At 47.8% G+C, this 25,302-nt stretch overlaps 1 protein-coding gene across 2 annotated transcripts in view; it reads left to right on the top strand.

Annotated features, from left to right (window-relative positions):
• The window catches only part of PDE3B (phosphodiesterase 3B), a 1,362,481-nt gene that overhangs the window by 1,084,637 nt on the left and 252,542 nt on the right, over positions 1-25,302 (top strand). For both annotated transcript variants that reach the window (XM_085648114.1, XM_085648115.1), the window contains exon 13: positions 12,829-13,028. In XM_085648114.1, the coding sequence (XP_085504240.1) occupies positions 12,829-13,028 (200 nt within the window). The remainder of the gene's footprint in view (positions 1-12,828; positions 13,029-25,302) is intronic.

Raw genomic sequence — 25,302 nt, 5'->3', positions numbered from 1 at the left:
TATTCCTGCTCACAGATTGCCGCAGGAGCAGTAATCCTCAAGCAGGAGTCCACCACTGAAGCTCTAGATTTTCAGGTGGGTGGAAGGGAATGTGGCAGCCTGCAGGAAAAACATGGCTTCCCCATGGTACACCAGTCTTTGAGCCCTCCTTGGGTACAGATTAGGGGTTTTCTTCTTCCAAACCCCTCCAATATCCCCAGGCAGGAATATTGGAGGGCTCACATCCAATAGAGCCCTCCAATCACCCCCAACCCCCATGGCCCTCAAGGCATCAGAAACACAGTGTGGTGCTCGGAGGCATAGGGTGTAGGGGAATTCCAGGGTGGGCAAACGCTATGCGCCGTTCCTTTTTTCAAAGTGTTTTCCCTTGTGAGCTAGTGAGTTTTCGGCTTCCTCTGATTGGGACAGTTTAGCTACAATCTACCCACCACAGCGCCAATATTTCAGAAAGTGCGCTTGAGATAAGGGATTGTTGTCCAAAAAGGATTGGCGAGAGGAGGCAGAATTGGGGGTACTCCCTCTCTACTGGCCTGTTAGACCTTCCATTCTTGGCGTGGTATTTTACCAAACTTTTTGCCTTCACCCCACCTGTTTTGCTGAAATCATTTTGTTGGCATTAGGACTCTGAGAACATTACCACTGCCAACATGTGTTAAAGTGCTTGTGCTCTCGCCTTCATCCACAGTAACATTTGAATTAGCACCTTTAATTTACTTTTTAGTCCCTAGTAACTGGTACTACATGTACCCTGGTCCCGTAACTTAAATGCTGCCTAGTGGGCTTGCAACACTCATTGATCCTCCCACTAAAGTAGCCTTATAAAACATGCATCAGGCCTGCCACTGCACCCTGTAGTGCTGTTTTAAACTTCAATTTTGACCTGACAAAGTTAACCTCTTTCCAGACCAAAACCTTCCTTTTTAATACATGCACGTCACCCATAGGTTCGGCCCTAAAGGTTCATAGGGAAGGATGCATTATATTTTAAATGTACAACATGTGTACTTCAGTTCTACATGTCCTGGCAGTGAAGAACTCAATCGTTTTTCACTGTTAGTCCTATGTTACCCATTGACTAACACTGGGCTACCTTTTCACATTTAATAAGTGATAACTTTGGATTGGAAGCAGACAGAGCTATGCAAGTTACACTCAAATTAATTGTAATTTAAAACGCTCTTTAATAGTAAAATCAGATTTGAAGTCAACATTATTAGACTGCCTCTCTTAGAATGTTAAAGTATACAAAAAAATGATGGATGGAATACTTGGATTAATCTTGGCCACTGGTAATTGCTCGGGATGCATCCCATTCACTTGTTATTTTGCACAGTGTCACCTCAGTTTAGACCCAGCTATATGCAAATTAGTCTTGATCCTGCTCTAATCGGAATAATTCCGCCCGAACTGCCAAGCGAGGTCCTCCATGAACCGGAATACAAGCAACCCTTGACTGGTCCAAACTGAGTTGACATGGTGTGCAGAAGAACAATGGATTGGGTTGCGACCCAGAGTAATTCGCAGTGGCTGAGTTTAATGCAAGCATTCCAGCTATCACTTTTTTGTACACTTTAGTTTGTCGCCCTAAGTGGAATGGGTATGCCCAGATGTGGATCCTTGCACACTGTCACTGGAACCAAGCAGTTCCTGGGCGATAAGCACATAGCCAGGGTGAAACTGGTCCTGGGTTGCTTGTGTTCCGGTTCAGGGAGGACCTAGCTTGGGTCCAAACTAAAGGGATATTGTGTGCAAAATAACGATGGATTGGGATGCTGCCCAGAGTAATTACCAGTGGCTGAAATTAACTCAAGCATTCCATCCATCACTTTTTTGTATATTCTAGTTTTTCTCCCATCACACAAAGGTTGGGACCAGGTATAAATATATTTATATTTTTTTTGGCATGTTTTTTTATTTTTTATTCTCAACTTTATTGGTTTTTTAAACAGGGCAAAAACAGCAGTAATCAAATGCAGCATTGTACAGCAATTGTAGGACGTCGTTGTTACCCATACAGAAAAGGCATCTGGAATACATAATTACACAGAGTAAGACAGAATAAAGTCTCTCACATAGCTCACAGTCGCGCAAATGAGGTATTCTCATTCTAGCCACCCCAACCATTTGCCCCAGACTTTACGATATTTCGCCAGGCAGCCCCTGACCTCGTACATAGGTCGCTCTTGTGCTGCGAACCAGTCCACCCCTCTACGTCATTTCGTTATGGTAGGTGAGACAGGCTTCAACCAGCTAGCATAAAGGTCCCTGTTGGCCACCATCATGGATGTGTTCAGGAATAATTTGTCGAATATAGACCCGTCTAGCCCATCTGTGATTCCCAGGAGTACATTTAACGGCTTATATGGAGTCCCAGTATTGTGTAATGACGAGGCAGGCCCATACCATGTGAAAGAAATCTGCTTAGTCTTGGTTGCAGCATGAGCATAATGCATTTGGTCTTAGCCCTGCATTGTGGAGGCATTTTCGTGTTAGATATGCGGTATGTAGGTAGTACAGTTGGACCAAATGGAGTCTAGCGAAAGTTGTGACGGTTTTGGGTCCATCGGTGCGTCTCTCCTGTCTTCTTCCTCCAGAGGACCGATTCATCCCTCTCACTGGTCCCCAAGTCGGTCCAACATATTTGGAGTGTTTGTTGAGGACCGGTAGATATGGGAGATCCCTCCCTTCCCCAAGTTACCAGTCATGGTTTGTGCCTCGGTGGAGTATATTCTGGCAGTGAGGTGCCATTTGATATGTCGCTGTGGAGGGTGTGGCATAGCTGTAGATAACTATAAAACTGAGAGGAATGTAAGGAATATCGGACTTGTAGGTCTTGAAAGTGCGCATGTGGTTACCTTCCCATATGTCTCCAAGTTGCGAGTAGCCAATGAGGTCCCAGGCCCTGAATCCTTCTGAGCTGCTGACCTCCTGGAGCCAGATGCCTTGCCAGAGCGGCATGTATTGGGTCAACGTGTTCAACCATTGGGTATGGTGCAGGGAGGCGCGCCAGGCCAGGAGAACCCCCCCTGTGTCACCATGGGCAAAGATTGAGAGATGGGTCCCCCCGTACATCATCTCTTGGATCCTGTTTAGGCTCAAGATACTCAGTTCCACCCTGTAGGCTGGTTCCGACCAGCCTCCATTGAACCAGTCATGTATTGTAAGTAAACGGGTTGCCAAATAATACAGGTATAAGTTAGTCAGGCCCATTTCTCTGTCGAAGGATGGGATCCAGCTTTGGGACAGGGCAAAACAAGGTCTTGGGCCACTCCAAAGGAATTTAGTGGTCAGGCTGTCCTGTTTTTTAAACCAATTTCATGGGAAATAGAAAGGTGTATTTTGAATTAGGTATAAAAATCTGGGCCGTATCATCATTTTTAAGAGAGCGACTCTTCCCAGAAGGTTCAGCAGTAATTCTGCCATCTGTGGAGGTCAGCTTGGGCTCTCTTCACCAATGGGGCCTCGTTAAGCGACCACACAAGCTCAGGTAGCAGGGCCACCCAGATTCCTAGGTATTTAAAGGATTGCCTCCTAATGGATATTGTGGATTGCCAATCGAAGCTGTCTCTTGAGACGTGGAGAGGGGAGAGGAGTTGGCCTAACGGCTAGTGCGGTCAACCTCGAATCTGAATCGAGTCTCAGCAATGATGCTGAACATCCTATGATTCTGGGCAAATCACTTAATCTCCCCCTGCCTAAGAAAAATGAATGTGTCCTCATGTAACGCAACTGGTGCTATGTAAAGCGCTCTGATACCCAATACCTTCGGGTCAAGGTTGCGCCATATAAAACTCTGTAAAATAAAAAATAAGTGCAGGCCGGAGGCCTGTCCAAAAAGATGCAATGCCCGATGACAACGGGGCCGGCTCTGCCAGAAAGAGCAGGAAGTCGTCTGCAAATAGAGCGATTTTGTCCTTGTCCAAACCGGGCCATTTCTATCCTCTAATTCGGTCGTCAGATCGTACAAGGCATGCCAAGGGTTCCATCGCCAAAGCGAATAGGAGCGGTGAGAGGGAACATCCCTGCCTCGTCCCCATTCTATTAGGAAACGGCCCTGACAATGCTCCATTAACAAGTACACGTGCCTGCGGTCTGGTATATAGCACCTTAACTAACTTACGGAAGTGTTGCCCCAGGTCCATCTCAATCAGTACCTCCTCCAGGTACCGCAAGTCTACGGAATCAAAAGCTTCCTCAAAGTCAATGAGAAGAAGCACTAAGTAAGGGGTCAGTGACTGTCGGTTTGCTAAAGCTAGTTGGAGGCGTCTGAGGCAATGCTTAGTGCCTCGAGATGGCATGAAACCACATTGGTCTGGGTGGACCAGTTTGGCAAGACAGGGCCTCAGTCGATTAGCGAGGACCGATGCAAATATTTTAACTAACACGTTAATGATAGAGATAGGGCGGTAGTCGGAGCATTGCACTAAGGGGGGTTGGGCATGTTTATTTTGAGCATGAAGTTAAGACACAACATGGTGCTACCGCACACCTGTAACAGTAGAACTACTAAAGGAGGAGAGCACATCATATTTACAGCTCACCAAGGAGCACATCCAGTAATACATCAGTCATAATTTGAGAATCTATTGCAGGCAATACAGTACCAAGGCATTAACATCCATCAGACCCAGATCATAATATTTTATCCGCTTTCCCCTTATCTTGTAGAATTTCTGAGGGCATAACCTACTTTTATAAGTGACTTTCTCTGCTGCCATATACATGTACATCAAATTCTTCCATGCCTGTATAGTGGCAACTGCAGTCCCCCATAGTTTCACGACATCCCTCTTTGCCACTATTAGACCTAGATTGCTGAAGAGAAGTATGTGCAGTGGTACATCCAGATCATTCGAAATACCCAGGAGCATGTATTTCGGATCAAGTAGGATGTCAGTGTCCAAAATGGCTCTAAATTCTTGTGGTATCATACTCCAGTGAGCTTGAATGACAGGACAGTCCCTCTATTCCCGTTGCATCTCTTACACACACCGGGGATGCCGCTTTCCCCTTTGTATGCAATCTCTACTAATCATAATAGACCCAGTGCAGTGGTTTAACCTCAGATGGGACTTTATGGCTACCTCCCTGGGATGCATCAGAGCCGCCCCTTACTCTGTATCGTCCATCTCTCCTGTGTCCCTCTCCCACCTGTCTCTCAGCTTTCTCATTGTATCAGGCATGACGTTCAGTGATTTGTATGTGAGGGAGACTGTGCCCTTGTGTTGCTCCTCCATGAGTGTTCTACCTTCTTGGAGTTGCACGGTCCGTAGTGTAGGTATTGGGTCGGACTTAAATGGTAGGCCTTCTGTCCTGAGAGAGAGGGCGTAAGCTCCCTGTGTTCCAGGAGATCTCCAATTTTAGAGATCCATATTGTGTCTCAGGCCTTGGAACGCCCCCCCTCAACCCCCCCTCCCGCTTCCTCAGTTCCTGCATTATTGATCCCACCCGCAGTGGTGTCTCCCTGGTTACTATATTGGCCCATCCTATGAATCAGGTTGCCTACACCCATGCCTCTAGGGCTACCTGAGTGGCCAGTAACAACTCTGACTCCTTTCTCCCCATAAATGTAGTGCAGGTGGGTTCGCATTTGTAACTTGGCCCACTCTAGCCGGTATGTCGAGTGGTCCTGTTGTGCAAATTCCCAGTCATTAATATCTATCAGATGAGCGGCTCAATTATCGTCGGAATGCTCTTGCATATTAACTTTATTTTTTTACATTTTTATTTTGTATTTGTTTATCTTTAAAGGTTTTTCAGAACAAAAAATATAAAGGAGAGGTAGGAAGAGAGAAAAGGCAAGATCCAAGAAATACATTACAGGTTGTATACATGAGATAGGTTCATAGTGTTGCAACACATAGATGTATACATTCCGTTACAGAGGATGAGGATAAACAGTCATTAATATGCACATCACCATGACAAATAGTGGTCAGTTCGAAATGCAAGGGGGGCCGGGCCCGGATGGGGCCATCAGTCAGTGAGCTGATTGGAGGGTTATGGCGGTTGCTGCATCACTGGGTAATTGGGGGGTTCTGCGATGAAGCAGAGGTATATAGAGTAAGCAGGTAAGTACAAAGTGGTTACCAGATGTCTTTTGGTCATGCAGAGGGGGGTTGTAAAGAAGAGCAAACTTTGCTGGATAAGTCACAGTAAGTCATACTGCGGAGTAAAACATTCGTGGTGAGACGCACCGTACTGCCCCAGTGTATTACGATCTCTCTCTTAGCTAATAAGAGAGCAATGGCTGTGTACCTGCGGTAACCCACTGGGACAGCTGAGACCTTGCCCAGCAGAGCTAACACAGGAAAGGGACTCAAAGTCAGGGGAATAATCTGTGAAAGTGTTACATACCGCCGTCCATTATATGGCAATATATGGGCAGATCCAGGTCAGGTGGGCGAAGTCTGCCCCCAGGGAATGGCATTTAGGGCAGTGTGAAGGCCTGGTAGGATCAGTCTTGGCAAGCCTGAGAGGTGATGTGTAAGAGCGATGTAAAAAGTGGAAATGGAGAAGTTTATGACGGTGGTTGGGTGAAACAAGCTAAATTTGTGAACAAATGAACGCCTGGTCTTTGTCCGATATAGGATGTCCCAAGTCCTCTTCCCAGCGCCTTCGGACCTCACTGTCATGTTTGTTTGAGTGCCATACATGCGGGGTAGAGTTTCGTGATCAGGTGGGAGCCCTCCAATTTCATGATTGAGTGTATGGGGTTTGGGGGGAGTCCTCAGGGGCGTGGGAATAGGGTGTGCAGGTCCGTAACATGCTGTGTACCCTATTAAGGATAAACCTGTCCTTATGCGAAGCGGTCTCATCTTGCGCGACAGCTGAAAATGATCGGAAGTGCCTGTCTGGAAATGCATCCCCAAAAGTGTGTAGCTGAAGCCTGATCATGATGCATTTTACCAGTTTCTCTGCTGTGAGTGGTAGCCAGGGGTTCGGGGAGAAAGACAGTTCAGGGGAGTATAAAAGATCAAAGCCGAATGTCCTGCAGTTTCTGCCCCTCCCAGCATGCCGTGGATAAGATCTGAATATCCGTTGGGTCTAACTTAAAGCTCTATGACAGCAGCGTTTTGAAAGGGGGTAGGGTCTGCTAGATCTTGCTCCGGATTAATGTATGGTAGGCGCACGTTGGGGTGGAACGAGTAATAAGCATACTGGGCCAAAGCAACCAGGTAGTACAGGCGGAAATCAGGGAAGGCGAACCCGCCTCGGTTGTAGGGGAGGGTGAGTGTTTCTCAGGCGATCTGGGGCCTACGATCGGCCCAGATTAATTTGAGCAATAGGCTGTGCAAAAAAGGAGCTTGTCAGCAGGATGGAAATGTTTACGAATAATTATAAGAAGCTGGGAGAAATCATTAATTTTAATGCTAGCTATGCTACCAGCCATGGAGAGGGGCAATTTGATCCAGCAGTCCAGCTGCATAGAAAGTCTTTCCATGGCAGGCTGTAGTTCAGATGGATAATCTGCTGCTTGTTCCTGTGTAGGACTATCCCCAGATATTTGTTGGAGTTGGGTGATCACACGATAGAGTGGTGTCTTCCGGTAAAGAAAATTATTCAGATTTCGCCCAATGAATACGTAGACTCGAATGACTAGGAAATCAAACTATCTCCTGGAGCAAGGGTTCCAGATTGTCTGAGGGATGGCGAACAAACAATAGAAGATAGTTGGCCCTCATTGACACCAGGAGAGGGCCAGATTTAAATTGAAGGCTATGGTACATATGTCGCCCCTGCAGTTGATGAACTAAAGGATCCATGACTATAATAAACAGAAGGAGGGGATAGCGGGCAACCGTGTCTGGTGCCTCGTGATATGGAACAGGGTTCTGAGATGGATCCAATGACCCGAAGACTGGCAGTGGGGTTAGAATACATCAGGGAGACTAGGGCTATGAATCTGTTGGGAATGTTGAGCTTGTGCAGCATCGCGTGAAGGAAAGGCCATTCGGGAGAATCAAAAGCCTTTTCTGCATCTAAAACAGAAAGCACAGATGGGGTTTCTGGCGAAACTTGATTCAAGACGGAGAACACGGATCGAAGATTAAGGGTAGTGGACCTATGTGGTATGAACCCGGTTTGGATTGGAAACATTATTTTATCAAGCAGGAGCGGTAACCTGTTAGCCATTGCTTTGGCTAATATTTTATTGTCAAAGTTAAGTAGGGACAGGGGCCTGTAGGATGAACATTGGGTGGGGTCCTTTCCTGACTTAAGCAGCAGGGAGATTGCCGCTTCACGCATTGTTGGGGGAGTGCCCCATTGGTTAAGAATTCAGAGTAGACTTCTGAAAGGTGCGGAATCAAGGCGTGCTTATACGCCTTATAGAAAGCGCCTTGAAGACCATGGAGGCCAGGGGCCTTCGAGCCATCTAGAGTCAATGGCCTTGGTGATCTCCTCTGCAGAAAAGGGCCCACTCAGGAACTGTGACTGCCCAGTAGTGAGCCAAACGATGGCTACTTCCTCGAGATAGACTAGCCGAGCCTTTGCGTTCAAAGACAACAGAGTGGTATATAAGGATTTGTAATAGGAGACAAGCTCATGGATTATGGCACTGTTGCTCGTAACATGAGTCCTGTCATCAAGACGGATATCTGTGATATGTCTGGCACCGCGTGGGGAGCGAAGGAGGCACGCCAGTGTACGCCAGTGGTCGGCCCCTTCACCGTATCTGCACGCTGATGCGTGTTAGCCCTGTAGGGTGGCTTCTCTGTCTGCCAGGTTGTTAAACTCCTCTGACGGTTGAGCGTTGTGAAAGCACGTAAGGAAGGGTGGGGAGTAGCCTCCTTATCTATGGACGTTAGCTCGCGCTCTACTGGCACCAAACTGTTGAGGTTGTCCTCCAACACTTAACCCGCTTCGAAATTCAAACGCTGCAGATATACACCTTGACAGCATCCCACAAAGTAGCATACTGGCTTCACCAATCCCATATTAATCTCAAAGTATTCGAGAATGGCACTACGTAGATCTGAGCGCAAAAACCTCATCTAGTAAGGCAGTCGTAGGAAAGGACCAGCGACGCTCCCAGACCCGTCATATGGGAGCGTGAGTGGCAGATGAACTAGATAGTGGTCCAAGTGTGTGCGTGGTAAAACCTGTACCTCCTGTAGCCATGGGCTAGAGGTCGCAGAAAGGAACCATTATTCCAGCAGGATCAAACCGAGTGTGGGGCTGAATAGAAAGTGTAGCCTGGGGTAATGGGGCAATGCAGGCGCCATGCATCCTTGAGTATGTGTGCGTCTGTCATGTAACAGAGAATACGCAAAGAGTGCGGTTGGCCTCTTGGACATGAGCTTGAGGAGTCCACGGTTGGGTACAATAATTGGTTCAAGTCACCGCCCCTCAATATGAAATCAGTCGAAAATGTCCAAGAGGGTGGAGACACTGTGGAAAAAGGTGAGGGTCATCTGTGTTTAAAAACAGAAGTTTCCTCTCCAGCATCAGCCCCGCCACAAGCAGGAACCGACCCTGATCGTCTGCTATAAGGAATATATGCTGTTGTTGGCGAAGTATCTGTTTGGCCCCCTTGCAGTTACGTAGGGGGGCATCTTCTGTGGGGGAAGGTGTGTTTCTTGCAGAAATGTAACTTTGATCCAGTGGTCGTTAAGAAATAAGACTAATTTGCCCTTTCGCTGGTTATTCAAACCACAAACATTCCAGGTGAGACGCACCAAATCTACAGTTGATCTAGAGTTCCCCCATCATAAGAACAGTGCCCCAGCCTGCATGTCAGTTTACAATTGACATCGCCTTATGCAAAAAAGAGGGATAGGTAAAGAGAGAGGAAAGACTAGAATAAAGAACTACAACTACACCCCAATAATCCCGCCCCACACCAGGCAAAGAAGGCCGAGCAAATCCCCATAACTTCCATCCCATGAACAAAGAACTCAACAAAGCGCAATACTGAGCCTATCTTGGGGGGCGGGCAATGCTTCGGAACTCCGTGCCCATGCTGCAAAGTGTGAAGTAACGTTGGATACTCTGGAGGGTATGTACAATTAGTAAGAATGATGAGGATTGTTCAGAATATGGTCACCACCGCACGACATGGAGAGTGTAACCCTCCCATAGGGGACGGGGAAGGATGTATGCTTGATGGAGCATTTCAGGCGGGAGGTAAAAGTTTGGCGCTGGCTGCTATGTTCAAGTCTGGAGAAGAGCGGCCTGGGGATATGTGAGGAGAGCGGTGTTCAGAATTGCCCAGCTGCTTGCACAGGGTGAGGATATCTGCTGGAGTATCAAAGAACCATGGCCTTTTATCTACCATTGAGCGGAGCCTGGCCAGGTACAGCATGCCACATTTCCATCCATGCTTTGAGATGTGCCTTCGCATCAGGGAATTTCTGCCGTGCCTCCTGCACCGCAAGCATGAAGTCAGGCTAAATCGAAAGCATAGCACCCTGGTACTGTAAAGGGGCTTTCTCTTTGGCCAGTTGAAGGAGTGCATCGCAGTCCCTGTAATTTATAATATGGGACACGATAAGGCCTGGCGGCGCCCCTGGCAGGCGGGCGCAGGCCTAAGGATCTATGTTCTCTTTCAACTAGGAAGGTGGAGGAAAAGTGTTGTGCTCCCAGGAGATCATTGAGCAGATTTTGACAAAGTGTTCAGGGCGCCCATGTTTGTGGATTTCACCAGGCCAAGATTGTGGATGGTATTTTGGCGGGACCGTGTCTCAAGGTCCTCGTTTTTTTATGGCTACCTCCTTCAGCAGAAGCAGTGTCTTCTCCAGCTGTCACAGTAGTGTAGCATTGTTGTCTTCCTGGGTCATCCCCAGCTCCTCAACAGTATCCAGCCGCGTACCATGCCTCTCCAGGCGCTCCCCCATGCCGTCCAGGTGAGCCGGCAGTGTGTTAAAGCACGCGTCAATGTCACGAAAGCCAGCCTGCAGCTATGTTACAATGGCTGCAGCGCCCCCGAGAGGTACACCGCCTTGTGCACTTCATCAATATCTGATAGAGGGCCTGGCTGATCTGATGATCATGACCTGTCAAATGTGAGCTTCCGCTGCTTGGGGTTGCCGCCGCCCATGAAGGAATGGCATTTGCAATGCAGTTGGGATCCGGAGGCTGTGGCAGGTGATGAGGGCACCAGTCTGCGGGATCGCGTGGCCCTGCCCAGTGAGGAAGGGTTCCGCTGTTGCCGCCCTGTGCAGTCAGTTCCTACAAGGGGTCCTTGATTGAGGTCCCACCGCAGTCACCCGCAATGGAGATGATATTGGCGCTATATGTTGTGGAGGCGCCCCAGCCCCATGTAGAGGGGTGGTGGACTGGACGCCTCAAAGCAGAGCGTGAGGGGCATGGTGCTGCGATGCGTGTGCTCACTTTTAGTGGATATGGCCTGCATGAAGTAGATGCAGTTTATATGCGGGCTGTCCCAGGCTGCGGGGAGTTGTCGGGTCCAGTCACACAGCAGAGGCTTCTAGTCATCCCCAGCTGCCCGTGGCACGGCCTGCAGTGCAGCAGGATCAGTCATCTGGCAGGGAGGAGGCCATGTTCGAGGTCTCTGCGGCAGGTGGCTACTCCACCACAGGAGTGTCCGAGGCGGGCCAGCATAGCCCCACCAGTAGGGCTGGCAAAAGGGCCCCAGCAGGATCGTGGGGGGGGGGGGGGGTAGCAAGGGGCCTCAAGCTCACCTGTGGCCCCCATCGCTGCTGGGCCTCGGAGGTGGGCAGGCCGCACCTCTCCTCAGTGGTTCACTCTGGTCAGGAGTGGGCGCAGGAGCTCGGCGATGGGTCTCTACATCGCCCAGGGGGTCAGCTAACGACGAATTTCCATGCTGTTGGGTGGAGAAGCGAGGATGGAACCCGCTAAGCTCTGAATGCATGCAGTCGGTTCCGGAGCTTGTTCACCTTATGGCCATGCTGGTCGGCTGCTCAGCCACACCTCCCCATTAACTTTTTTAACGTGCAATGTTTGTTACAACATTTAGAATTGGTTCATTATAACCAAATTGATTAAGTTGGAAAAATAAATCCGATAATGAAAGGTACTGAGCTATGACTAGGAAATGCCACAAACATTCTAAGCTCCACGCATCTGCTTTACACAACTAAGTAGTAAAAAAACAAACATTCCACAATACCGTTAGAAGCTGTCTGCCTTTTCCATGGAAAGAGATCTTATCTTGACAGTAAATGTAGCCTAAACAATGTGAACAGCTTTTGTAGAAGTACTGTAAATGCATGCAGCCAGGGGAAGTTACAAAAAAAAGTTCCATACAAAAGTGAATGAAGACAGTAAATTGGTTATGGGAACTGATAAGAGCACCTATTTAACCTAAATTAAACACAAGAGATTTCACAAGCTCAGCGCAAGCGCTGTGTGCATGCGAAACCTAAAAACACATGCTGTTTCTTCTCACTTGTGAGCTTCTTGGTAGTATTAAGAGATTGGCACGATCAGTTGAGAATACTGCTAAGCTATTTATTGATGTAACTGCAGGTGCACAAACTGGTCTAATGTAAACATCTGGCTGACACTTCGGCCACATGCCTGTGTTATCGATCTCAATACTGTGTGAGTGCACAAAGGACTTACCAGCTTTAGCTCGCATATGTAAATACATTCTGGATTTTCCGTTTGATGACTGCTGCTCCTTGCAACATGCGGTCTACTTCTTCTCTACCAGTGAAGTCTGAAGCTACGTCCAGGTCATGATTTAAATTAACTTAAATTTACTACCCACTTCTGCCTGGACACTGCAGAGGCATATTATAGATGCAGAAGACTGTCCGTAAAATGTCAGTGAATTTTTCTGATCATTAAGAGATTGCATCATGGTATTCTAAATTTAGTGGATTACTCTTTTCATCCTAGATTCAGACAGCGGAATTGTACCAGGTCGAGTAGCCTACATTTCGTCTAAAAGTTGTCCCATTGCTGATGACAGCTACGGATGCTTGGCGTCCAATGTACCTGCTTTGGAACTAATGGCTTTATTTATAGCTGCTGCAATGCACGACTATGACCATCCAGGACGCACAAATGCATTTCTAGTGGCTACAAATGCACCTCAAGTAAGTTACATATTTTCAGTAAATTCAAACACTCTAAATGTGCATATACCTTTCAAGTTTTTCTTTGTATTGCAGTGGAAAATTGAAATAAGCATATCATTTATACTCTGCATAAAGATCTAAACTATTTTATTGTGCCTTGTGAATTCCTTTGCGTACTTAACCAAAGAGTTTTGTCTTAGCAATTTATATCAAATTCAGAATCCTTTGTATAAACTACTTTCTGAGATGTAATAGTGCCATACCTCCCACCATTCAAAACTACTGTATCTTAATTATGATGTCTGTAGTAGCACCAGGATAATTAAGACTGTTGGTGAAAGGTTGACGCCAACACCCTTTTCATGGTTTAGTGGATAAAATGCTGGCCAAAAGAACTTTTTTTAAGGGATTCCCACACAGCTGACCTACTGGATTTTTTAATGTGAGGCTAAAGGTTCTGATCCAGTGCCTTTCCTCTCCGAAAGAAGCTTGGGAATGCCTTTCTGATCTCATTCTTGGAAAAATGCAGAGCTTATCAGGGCTTCACCGGTTTTCGTTTGGGTAAGCACAATAGCATTAACCCGAAGGACCTCTTCTCTACAGCCATAGGTTTATTTAAAAATTTTATTAGCACTAACTAGAAACAAAAACATCAGAATACTTTACAAATACCATTGATGTGCACAAAGAACAGAGTAAAAAGATATAGATTACAATTTACAACATGCTGACCTTCAATAAAGGTAAGGGATAAGGGATGGCAAACGTAGAGGAATGTTAAATCATTGTTATACCAGATCCAAAATAAAGGAACATGATAAATTATGCCTTTGGATGTTTCCAAAATGAAAAGAATTTGAAAATGCCCTCCGACCAGTAGGATGAGAATTATATACTGGTATGGCAATTCCAGGAACAGAGTAGCGTTTCCTAGATTAAGAAACATCCCTCTGGACGACTGACGACCTACATTTGTACCCGGAAGTTATATCATGCTCAAATATGTATTGTGTATAAATTGGAAATAACAAAAAAACAAAATACCTTATGTATCAAAATGATCCTATTTTTATGCTAAGGTGTTTCAATAAGGTATGTTTAAAAAAAAAAAAAAAACATCCCTCTGAGCACACCTGAAAGAAATCGCTGGAAGTGATATTTGCACGATTTATCCAAAAGGTTTTCAAACACAAAGAGTAAAATAATCCAAATTGAGTTGTTTGCTTGAAGATTTATTTATATGTAAATTCTCAGGTGACGATATTCATGTCAACATATCGTATTTTTGCTTCTAGAATTAAATATATCCAACAGTCTTAGTTGGCCCAATGCCGTTCGAGCATTAATGTGCCCTTCATCAGGAGAAATCTAAACAAAAAATGATATGAACATAATGAGGGACCACTCTGGTATTAATGTAGTTGCCCACTACTCAAGGGTGCTCGAAAAACATGTGCCAGGTGAAAGGTGCCATTATTAAAATATGCTCGGCGTTCGCGGTGTAATAAAAGCTAAATCAAGAATCATGCTGCTCTGTGCCAACGGAGTCTACGGTGTGTGTCTAGAAACCGAGTGACAAAAGTGCGAAACAAGCGAAATGTGAAAAATGAGAAGCGAGTGACAACGAACTTAAAAACACGGGTGGGGTGGAGGATATGACAGCAGCTGTAATCTAGTAACCAAGTCACAAACATTTACACAACTTATTGGTGCTTCACGAGTTGTTAAAGCGCAAATGTGGTTAAAACGCGAAGGTGCGGAGAAAGCATGCTGTCATGCATTCCAAACGTTCCTCTATGCTGGAGGCTCACCTGGGGTGTACGGGGGACCCGGCGCGTATCGTGTGGCTGGTGCAGACTGTGCTTCAGTGCAGTTGTGCAAAGCTCAATTGAGGCGGAAGTAAATGGAATAAGTGAGCATGGACACAGAAAGCGGACTGGTGTGTGTCCCCGTCGCATGAGAACGGTGGCCATCTCAACAGGGTTAAATGGAACAAAAATGAAACAGAACCACGCGTGAGGGTGGGAACCATCTTGACAGGGGCTGAATAAAACTAAAGATGTAACCGGCTTGTGCACAGAAACTTATCAAACAACTAAAATCGGTAACCAAAAGGTGGGGCGACATCACATTCAATGGTACACTGGGTGCAAGCAAGTAGGTGCGTTCCCTAATCCGGGGTTATGCATTTATACATAGCCCAGTGTGTTACAAAGGTGATAACACATATAAAAAACAACCATATTTCAGAACAACAAGCTGACTATTGTGTGTAATAACACATGTGGTAGAATCAAGTGTGGTAAATCATAAATAGCAAGCAAATTCCATTCAGCCATTAAGACCCCTGGGTTTTACGGTGTCCAAGAAATTGATCCAATAGTTTGCTCTTTGTAACAAAAAGTTATTATCTCTGCCTTCAATTTTGGCTACTACTTCCAAAATCGTGAATTTCAACTGTGTAATGTCATAGTTATTCTCTACAAAATGAACAGCTATCACAGACTTGAGGTTTTTGGTACGGATGTTTTGTGTTCGTGTATACAGGTTTTAATTTTCCTCTCAGTCTTACCCACGTATGGGAGGCCACATGGGCATTTAAGCAAATCACGTTGGTCGTGTCGCAATTGGCAGTCACTTGTAGAATAATTGGAGTACCCTTCATGGGATGCATGAGGGTTGTGCCCTTAATGAGGTTGTTGCAATTGCTACAGTTGTAACAATGTGACGAGCCTTTATAAGCGGTCGTTGTGCGGTTCCTTGTTTGGGATGGTCCGATCAATTCTTGGATGTTTTTACCTCTAGTGTATGCAAACATCGGCATGTCTTTAAAGATCCCTTTGAAGTCTGGTTCTAAGGTTAAGATAGACCAGTGTTTGTGAATGGATTGTTTTAAATGATGCCTCATGGTCGAATACTTGGATACTAGTACTGTATGTTGGTGATCTTGTTTGGTGGCTTGAGACAACAGATCAGTCCGAGTTTTGTTTGAAATTCTCGCCTTGGCTTGTTCGAGGATATTAACGGGATATCCTCGTTGTTGAAATCTTTGAAGCATGATGTCGGTTTGAACCTGACAATCATTTGGATTACATACAATTTTCTTTACTCGAAGGAGCTGAGAGTACTGTAAATGATTTGTAACCGAGTATTGATGAAAGCTTTGATAATGTAGTATATTATTTCTGTTGGTGGACTTTCTCTGTAATGTGGTTTCCAACCTATGAGAAAGTGGCTCTGTATATACTTTTCCCAAATAGGTACAGTGTGCACAGAGTCCACAGTCCCCAGAGGTTTGTCAGAGGCTAAAGTTAGATATAACCTTACTCTCTAAAGTGGTAGCTTGGTCGAGCAGAAAGGCAGTATCAGAGGACAGTGTAAAGCATTTGTTGTACACACTCAGTCAGCAAATGGTCTCACACACTCAAGAACTGAACTCTAGGCCAATGGTTTGTATATAACAATATATGGTTGTTTTATTTTAGAACCAACAAGAGGTATCAAAATATACTTTCTCAGAATGAGATGCTTTAGTTAAATACTTTGCAAGAGGCAATTGACATGAAATGCAATAGTTAGTTTGTTGCACTAGGCAACACAATTTCAAACACAATAATACATTGAGCTCAATGGGAATTTTAAGTTATATGCAATTGATTACTTTCAGGATTACTTTTCTAACTCCAGGACTGGATCCTAGATTCAGTCCCGGGACAGTTCTTGGAAACAAGTGAGTAAATACGTATCTGAAAGAAACACGTTAGTTAGATTCCTCACCTTAGAATATCCCCAGGCGTCTGGCTGGATCAGGAAAGATTTTTCGTCAGCAATACCCTTGCGCGTTGCTAGGCGTCATCCACGGCTCCGCGTCTGTTGTCTGCGTCGTGATCGCCGGGATGACGTCGTCGGAGTACTTAGACGTCGCCCTCGCGCGCTGACGTCAGTTCTTCTTTTTCCCGCGCCTGTAAGCGCCGATCCGGGAAGAGCATACCCTTTTAGTCATTTTTTGACTAAACTTTTTTTAGCTCTTTTAGTTCCATTCTTCGTCGACCTCGACTCTGGTGCCAATAGGGATGCCTGGCTTCAAAGCTTGTGATAACCATCACCGACTGATGTCGGTCACGGATCACCACCGCCGGTGCCTCTATTGCCTTGGGGCCGACCACGATGCCGAGTCGTGCCTCGACTGCCGGGCCTTGACTTCGGAGGCTGCTCGAGTTTCAGCAGTCGGCTCCGCGCCGCTCAAGGTCCCGGTCGAGGAGCCGCAGCCTTCGCGATCCGGTAAGTCGAAGCATAGCAAGAAGACAAAGAGGCGACATCGCTCTTCTTGCTCCCCTCGCCGGTCGCGCGACTCGGCTGAGGGTTTGGGTGGCACCACCCGCGCGGCTCCGTTGGAGCCACAGGAGTCCCGTCCGACCCCATACCCTCCGGTCCCTGGGTCTGACGCGACTCCGGCGGAGGTCAGGGACTTACTCGTGGCCCTGAGGAACCTGGCTCTGCCGTCGACGCCTGCTGGCACGCTTTCGGGCCCCGCAGGCTCGACTGGGAGGCCTAGCGAGCCGGCGGCTCCGGCACCGTTGTCGACTCCGGTCCCAACGCCGCAGGCCCCCGGGGGATCCAGGCCTGGATCCCAGTCGGTGCCGGTAGACCTCACGACCCCTCTGCCGGCGCCGACTCCTCCGGTGCTGCCCCCAGCGCCACCATCGGACGTAGTTTAGTCCCGGTCCAGGCCCAGCGTCGGAGCGGCACCGCCCGGCGCCGCATCCGATGCCGACGGGTGACAGGTTTATCTTTAGCCCGGCTCCGATCCTGCCACCTGTATACCAGGAATCGGATGACGGTGAAGACTGGGAGGGGTCTGAGGACCCTCTGGCCCGGCAGGGACTGGGCAGACGAACTGGGGGATGCCAGTGGTCTTAACACCTCCCCTGACACTGGCTTCATCTCTCCTCTGACCGTGGCTTTGGCGGAAGGTGCTATATTTTATGTGGTGCTGCGCAAGGCGGTCGAAGCCCTTGGGCTGGAGCTGCCTGCGGTGGCCATGAGGACTAATCTCCTCACTGAAGTGCTCCAACAGTCGGGAAGCTCCTCGAAGCCTCTGCTGCAGTTCAATGAAGCACTGATTGACGTTCTGAAGGGCACCTGGTCCAAGCCCTCCACAGTTCCACGGCCCTGCACCGGGCGACCCCAGTTTTCTGTCGCTGCACCCCACGCCCGAAAGCCTGGTTATCCAGGCCTCTACCTCCCAGACCTCCTTCCCGTCAGCTCCCCCGGATCGGGAATCCAAAAGGTTGGAACAGTTTGGGAAGAAGCTGTTCTCCTCCTTTAGTTTGGGGTTGCAGTTTATCAACACTGCATGCCTTTTGGACCGTTGCTCCCACTCCCTGTGGGATACGGTGGAGGACGTGCTGCCCCAGTGTCCGGAGGAGGCCCGGACACGGCTCGCCCAAGCTCTTGCCGAGGGGCAGGATGCGGCACGGCATGCAATCCGATGTGGACTGGACACAACGGACTCGCTAGGCAGGGCAATGTCGTCCACGGTGGCGATTCGTCACCACGCCTGGCTGAGGTCCACGAGTTTCTCCGGGGATGTCCAGAGCACCCTCATGGACATGCCTTTTGATGGCAGTCGCCTTTTTGGCGACAAAGCGGAAAGTGCGCTGGAGCGCTTTAAGGACTCCAGGGGTACGGCCAAGTCCTTGGGCCTCTCGGCCCCAAGCCCGCAAACTTCCGCTTTTCGCCCCTTTCGTGGCCAAGGAAGGGGCGCCCCCTCACGTCCGCCTAGCCACAGGCCGCAGAATCAACCTCAATGCGGTCGCGGATGTGGGTTCCGCCGAGGCGGAGCAGGGGGACAACGAGCCCGTCCGTCCACATCTACCCCAGCAGCATCCACCTCAAAGCCCTCCTAGTCCGAGGTTTCAGGTCCATTCCACGCCAGTGGGAGGCAGAGTTCGCCGTCACCTGCTCCATTGGCGTACCATCACATCGGACAGGTGGGTGCTGCAAATCGTCCGAAGGGGCTACTCCCTCCACTTCGAGATGACCCCTCCAGCCATGCCACCGGATTTCGGGGGATCACTTGCAACTTCTGCAGGAGGAAGTTACGGCCCTCTTGGCCAAGGGGGCCATCAAGCGCGTTCCTGGTCCAGAAGTAGGTCGGGGTTGTTAATCCCGCTACTTTCTGGTTCCCAAGAAGGGCAAAGGGGGCCTACGCCCTATCTTGGACCTCAGGAGCGTCAACGCCTTCCTCCGGAAGGAGAAGTTCAAGATGCTCATCTTAGCTCAGGTTCTGGCTGCCCTAGACCCTGGAGACTGGATGGTAGCGTTGGACTTGCAGGGTGCTTATTTCCACATCCCCGTCCTGCTGGCCCACCGGCGTTACCTGCTGTTCACGGTGGGCCAAGAGCATTTTCAGTTTACCGTGCTCCCCTTCAGCCTCACCAGTGCCCCTCGGGTGTTCACGAAAGTGATGGCGGTGGTCGCAGCTCATCTGCGCAGATTAGGGGTTCCAGTCTTCCCCTATCTCGATGACTGGTTGTTGAAGGCGGGCTCGCCCCAGGCAGTCGTCTTTCACCTCCAGACTACGGCCGACCTCTTGCATTTGCTGGGGTTCTCCATCAATGTGCCGAAGTCGCATCTGAGTCCCTCCCAGAAGCTCCTCTTCATCGGAGCGGTTCGGGACTCGGCGCAGTTCCGGGCCTATCCTCCGGAACAGCGGGTCCGGGATATTCAGGCTCTGATTCCCTTCTTTCGGCCTCTATCCCGGGTTTCGGTCAGGTTGGTGCTGCGGCTTCTGGGTCTGATGGCCTCCTGCATCCTGTTGGTGCATCACACCAGATGGTGGATGCGGGCTCTACAGTGGGACCTGGAGTTTCAGTGGGCCCAGCATCGGGGCAATTTGTCCGACCATGTCTTGATCTCGGAGGGCCCTGCAAGACAGTTGCAGTGGTCGCTCACGGACCGGAATTGGGTCAGTGGCAGATCCCTCTCCCTACCCCAACCGGAGCACGTAGTTGTGACGGATGCATCCCTCCTGGGATGGGGGGGCCACATGGGAGAGGCGGAGGTCAGAGGCCTCTGGTGTCCGGCGGAGTCTCGGCTCCATATCAACCTTCGTGGGGTATGGAAGTATAAAGAGACTTGACGTTGATGGTACACAACCAAGTTTCTATATCTGGATTCAAAATAAATTGATTCACTAATTAATTTTGCACTAGAGATGGCTTTTGTTTGGTAGCAGGTTGAATAGTCAGGTTTGGTGTCTAAGTAAATGTAAATTAAAATGCTATTTAATGGTAAAGTTGAATTTTAAGTCACAACTCTGAAATTGACACTTCTACAAGGTTCAAAACCAACACGATGATGGATGGAACACTTGAACTAATCTCAGTTCCTATGGGAGCGTGGTCAAGACTGATTTGTGTATAGCTGGATCCAAAGTAAGGTGGCATGGTGTGGAGAATAACAGTGGGTTGGGATGCGGCTTGAGTGTTTACCAGTGGCTGAGATTACTTCAAGCATTCCATTCATCAGTGTTATGTGCTAGTAAATTGGCCTTTTCTTGTCCTAATCATTTGGTGACTGTGGCCTTTTTCCTGAGTCACATAACTAGCTGTGGTTAGCAGTTGGCCTTTTTGTATTTCTCCCAGACAGCCACATATTAGAGGGACTGGATGTTAGCAGGGTAAGCCATCCAAAGCAGGATGGGGGGGGGGCACTTGCACTTCAAAGACACTGCCTCAGCTCACACTCAAAGAATGTAACACTAGCTTTCGTGACTGCAGACAGGCTGAGACTAGGTTAGGGAGGCAGGAAATTCCTCACACTTGTGTGGAGAGTAAACTCCAGAAGTTCTTCCACTTTAAAGCTGACATCGGATATAAAGATAGGACCCTCCGATTCACTCTTAAGTTCACTTCTGGAACTGTGGAAGAACTCCCAGAGGCCTGCCTGTGGTCTGCTGTGTATCTCAGAGGCCTGTCCTGCTGCGTATGACCTGCTGTTTACTTAAGACAACTTCCATCCTACACTGATAGGACTGCCCTGCTTCCTGAAACCTGCTCTGTGCCCTCCGATGACTTCCCTGCTGCTGAAGACCTGCTTTCCCGTTTGAACCCACGACTTCCAGAGTGACACCACGGGCTAATTGGATGGCCTTCTGATCAGATCCTCAGGGACAGAGGCTCCAACCATCTTGGACTTGGACCCTGCCTCGGTGTGTCTTGACCCTCCAAGTGGTGAACCCTCTAGTTCTGAACCCTTGGAAGAGGTGCTAAAGTTGCCCATATAGCCCAAATCTAAAAGATGGCACTTTGAAAATGTTCTGCCAAAACATGCTGTGAGACCAAGAAGAGACCAGGACCTACCTGCTCGCCGATCTGCCCAAAGAGCATCGCTGTTCAGCCTGACTTCACTGTAGCTCCTAATATGTTATTTTCTGCTGCAGCAAATCCTGAATCTCAGAAGGGGTATGTGATCTTGTGGAGTTCTCGTCGACTACATACTACAGCTTCCTTCTGCTGGAGATCTTCGACTTGAAAAAAGAGACTAAGTTTGAACAAAAATCCTCCCCATAACCTCGTCCTGCAGCTCCGATAAGATTGTCTCCTCCTCGGAAACTACTGGCTGTGGACACTGCTGGCTGCCTTGCCCCACTGAACTTTACCTTCTCAGGCAATTTTCATAAAGATGTCTTCTAAGTCCGAAGGTAAGCGGACACCTAGCCCAGTCTACTTCATGTAGCTATTGCGGTCAGCCATATCCTTCGACTTTGCCCTGGTCTTTCTCACCAAGATGTCTGTGATTCGTGCTTTAATGTTTTGTGTGCTGTTTTTCACTTTAAGCTTTCAAAGTTCATATTTCCGGTTCTACTAAGTGGATCTTTGTTTTGATGTCAATTTATGAAAATGTACTCCATTTTTCTAAATTAGTGTGGAATTTTTCTTGTGATCACTCAGTCATTAGATTTGTAGAGCACAGCTTGTCATCCAAGAGAGGATCCAGGTGCTGACAGGGTCCAATTCGATAAGCCGAATAGCCATGTCATCAGGGACTTTCGGAACTCTGCAAGAGATAAGGTGGTCTGGAGATGGTAGCTCGTTCCATATCTTTGCTGGTATACAGGAGAAGGCACGACCTCCACATTTACTACGTTAGATGCAGGGTGTGAGGGTTGGAGAGAGGGAAGCTGAGCGGAGATGTCTGATTGGCTTATGGAAGTTAAGGCAGTGTTAAAGTAGGTTGGTCTGCAGTTGTGCAGGGCCTTGTATGTGTGGGTCAATAGAGTGAACTGGCATCTTTTCTGTACTGGGAGCCAGTGGAGTTCCTTGAGGTGGGTGGTGATATGGGTTAGTCTATTGAGATCCAGGACGAGTCTGGCTGCGGTGTTGTGTATGGTTGGTAGTCATTGGAGAGGTGAGCTGTGATCCCTATGTAGAGATTGTTGTCGCAGTCCAGTCAGCTGAATAAGAGGGTTTCGGTGAGGGTGCGTCTTTAGCTTTGGGGTAGCCATTTGAATATCTTACAAAGCATGCAGAGGATAAAGAAGCAGTAAGAGGAGACTGAGTTGACCCGAGTAGTCATGGTTGGCTTGTTTTTCAGGATGATGCTGAGGTTCCTAGTGTAGGCAGTGGGGGTAGGAGTAGGTCTAAGTTGAGAGGGCCACCAGGATGCGTCCCATGGGAAGAAATTGTTTCCGAAGATCAATACCTCTGTCTTGTCTGTGAGCTTCATGCCATTTTCCTTCATCCAGTTGGCGATGTTTGTCATGCAGTAGCGGGGATGTTGCTTTGCTTGAAGAAGTCCGTGGTCTTGGGCTGGGGTTTGAAGTTCCTGTAGATGTTGTTGATCTTGTCATGGAAGAAGTTTGTGAGGTTGTTGAGGCGTTCTTGTGAGGGGATTGGAGAATTATTTGATGATGTTGGAGAGTTCTTTGCTTTTATTGGAGATTTCTTAAATGCGTGAGGCTAAAGCATTTTTTCTTCGATTCCCTCAGCTGTCTGTAGTAGAGTTTGAGGGCTGTCATGAAGGTGGTCTTGTCGGTTGTGTCCTTGCTGGTGAGCCATCTCCTTTCCATATGTTTACTATGTCCTTTAGCTGTACCGATGTCTTTGGTGTACTAGATAGCCTGCTTGGTGGAACTTCAGTGGGAGTTGTTGTCCATGGGAGCAATGCTGTTGGCGCAGTTAGTTTTTGACCTTCTGATCTACGTTGTTTGAGGAGATGGAGTGGGTGATGTTGAGGGTGTTGATCCAAGTGTCCTTTATGACTTTGCTCCAGCTGCAGTGGGGGCCATTGGGCAGATTGGGGCGGAGGTCCATGAGCTGGCGATGTTGAAGTGGATAATACAGTGGTTGGTACTGGTGAGTTCCTTGATTTGGCTGTACCTGATGTGGTTTCTGAGGGGGAAGATGGGGTCTTGTGTGGCCTGTGGTGTGCGTGGAGTCATGGGTGGGGCTGATGTTCATGCTGTCGAGGAGGTTGGTAGTGTTGGTGTCATTGTGGTCTGTAAGATAAAAGTTGAGGTTGCTGAGGAAAATATAGTTGAGTTTATGGTGAGGGTGGGCGATGAAGTTGGTGATGAAGTTGCAGAAATCTGGGCGTGGTCCTGGAGGGACGGTAGGCGAGGGTGCCCCTAAAGGTGGTTTGGCTATCTATTTGGAGTCGCAAGTTGATGTGTTTAATGGCTGGGGTTACGTCATCATGATGGTGGTGCATTAGATGGATTCCTTGTGTATGATAGCGATACCTCCGCTAGGCATATTGATGCTGTTGCAGTGGGTGATATTGAATCCTTCGGGTATTGCAACGGTAATGTCGGGCACAGAGGTGGGGTTGAGCCAGGCTTTGAGTTAGAGGACGTGTTTGTTTTCACTTTATTGCTGTTTAAGTGCTGCATAATTTCTTTGTACATTGTCTCTAAGTTAAGCCTGTCTCCTTTTGTGTCAAGCAACCAGAGGGTTAATCACAGGTTAATTTAGTGACTTTTTGTCCTTGACCTTCACAAGGATTCTGGCTGTTGCTTGGGAAGGGCTCACACCCCTCTTGGCCAACAACCCAGTATCTCACATGGACTAAGTTCAAGCCACTGTTCTTTCCTTGGAAGGAGAGGCACCAGCCGAACCTGGTAAAGACGAAATGCACTGTTTCAGCCTGTCCTTTGCAGTAGTTAAGAACCACATTATCTGTAAGATACTGAAGCGCAGCTGCATTGCCGGCAAAAAGTCTCAAGGCTCTCCCTGTTAGAATATTATGTAGGACAGTCCTTTCCTCCAATCAGGAGTACTTGAAAGACTCCTCAAAAACAAGGTAAGGGCATTAGGCCACTTTAGGGACGTGGACGCACGCACTTTGGTAGGCCAAGACTTCAGTGTTCTTTTGGTGTTTTTGCGGATACCAGACGCCTCAGGCCCATAACTACAGTTGAACCTCTTGATTTACCTGTAGAGCTACACACAACATGGGTATGATCTTTTTTTTTTTGTTGTCTTTTTTTTTTTTTTTTTTAAGTGTTCTGTGATCTGACTTTCAGATAAAAGAGTAAGCTGACCCGAAGGATCCACTCCCTCAACAACAGTTCGGCTGTTGTGTTTCTTTTTTTTCATAACACAATTTTATTGTTGACAGCTGATACAGACCTGGTGCAACCAGGAGCACCAGTAATGTGCAGTAATTGATGATAAAACTGATATCAACCTTTTCAACATTGCAATAACGCTATTTTTGATATATGAATGTTTGAATAAAACGTTTTAAAACAAACAGTAGTGCCATATTAAACTTACAGAGAAAATAAAAAGTTCTGAGATGCATAGATCCGAGCCATCCATTTTGAAGACGAATATGAGCAAAATCTGGGTCGTAGCACAACAGTCATCCCAGCAGCCCCTCAGTAGCAGAAATAGGAGGAATAGGTTTCAAGTAAGGCCCTCTATAGTCTACCAAGCTCTTCCATATTTTAGGATGTTTCTGGGGGCATCCCCTCACCTTGAAAACTGGTATTTCCAGACCCATAGAGAAATCTAGGCCCTTCTTCCATATTGCGACAGAAGGAGGAGACGCATCCTTTCACGCCCTGGCAATATCTTGTTTAGCTAATGTGAGGCCTAGAAGCAACAAGTGACACTTGTATTCGTTGCCACCCAGTCCCTCAGTAATGTGGAGCATAGCCAAGCATGGCAAAAGTGGGATATCCCATACTAGGACCTCCGAAAGGCAAGTGGTCACCCCCCCCCCCCCCCTTCCCCTTCAAACCTCAGTAAGGTCATACACTGCCATACTGTATGTATGGAGG

Source organism: Triturus cristatus, chromosome 3_2, assembly GCF_964204655.1.
Source record: "Triturus cristatus chromosome 3_2, aTriCri1.1, whole genome shotgun sequence".
Lineage (NCBI taxonomy): Eukaryota > Metazoa > Chordata > Amphibia > Caudata > Salamandridae > Triturus > Triturus cristatus.
Note: the sequence above shows the minus strand (reverse complement) of the source record. Positions and strands in the feature narration are given on the sequence as shown.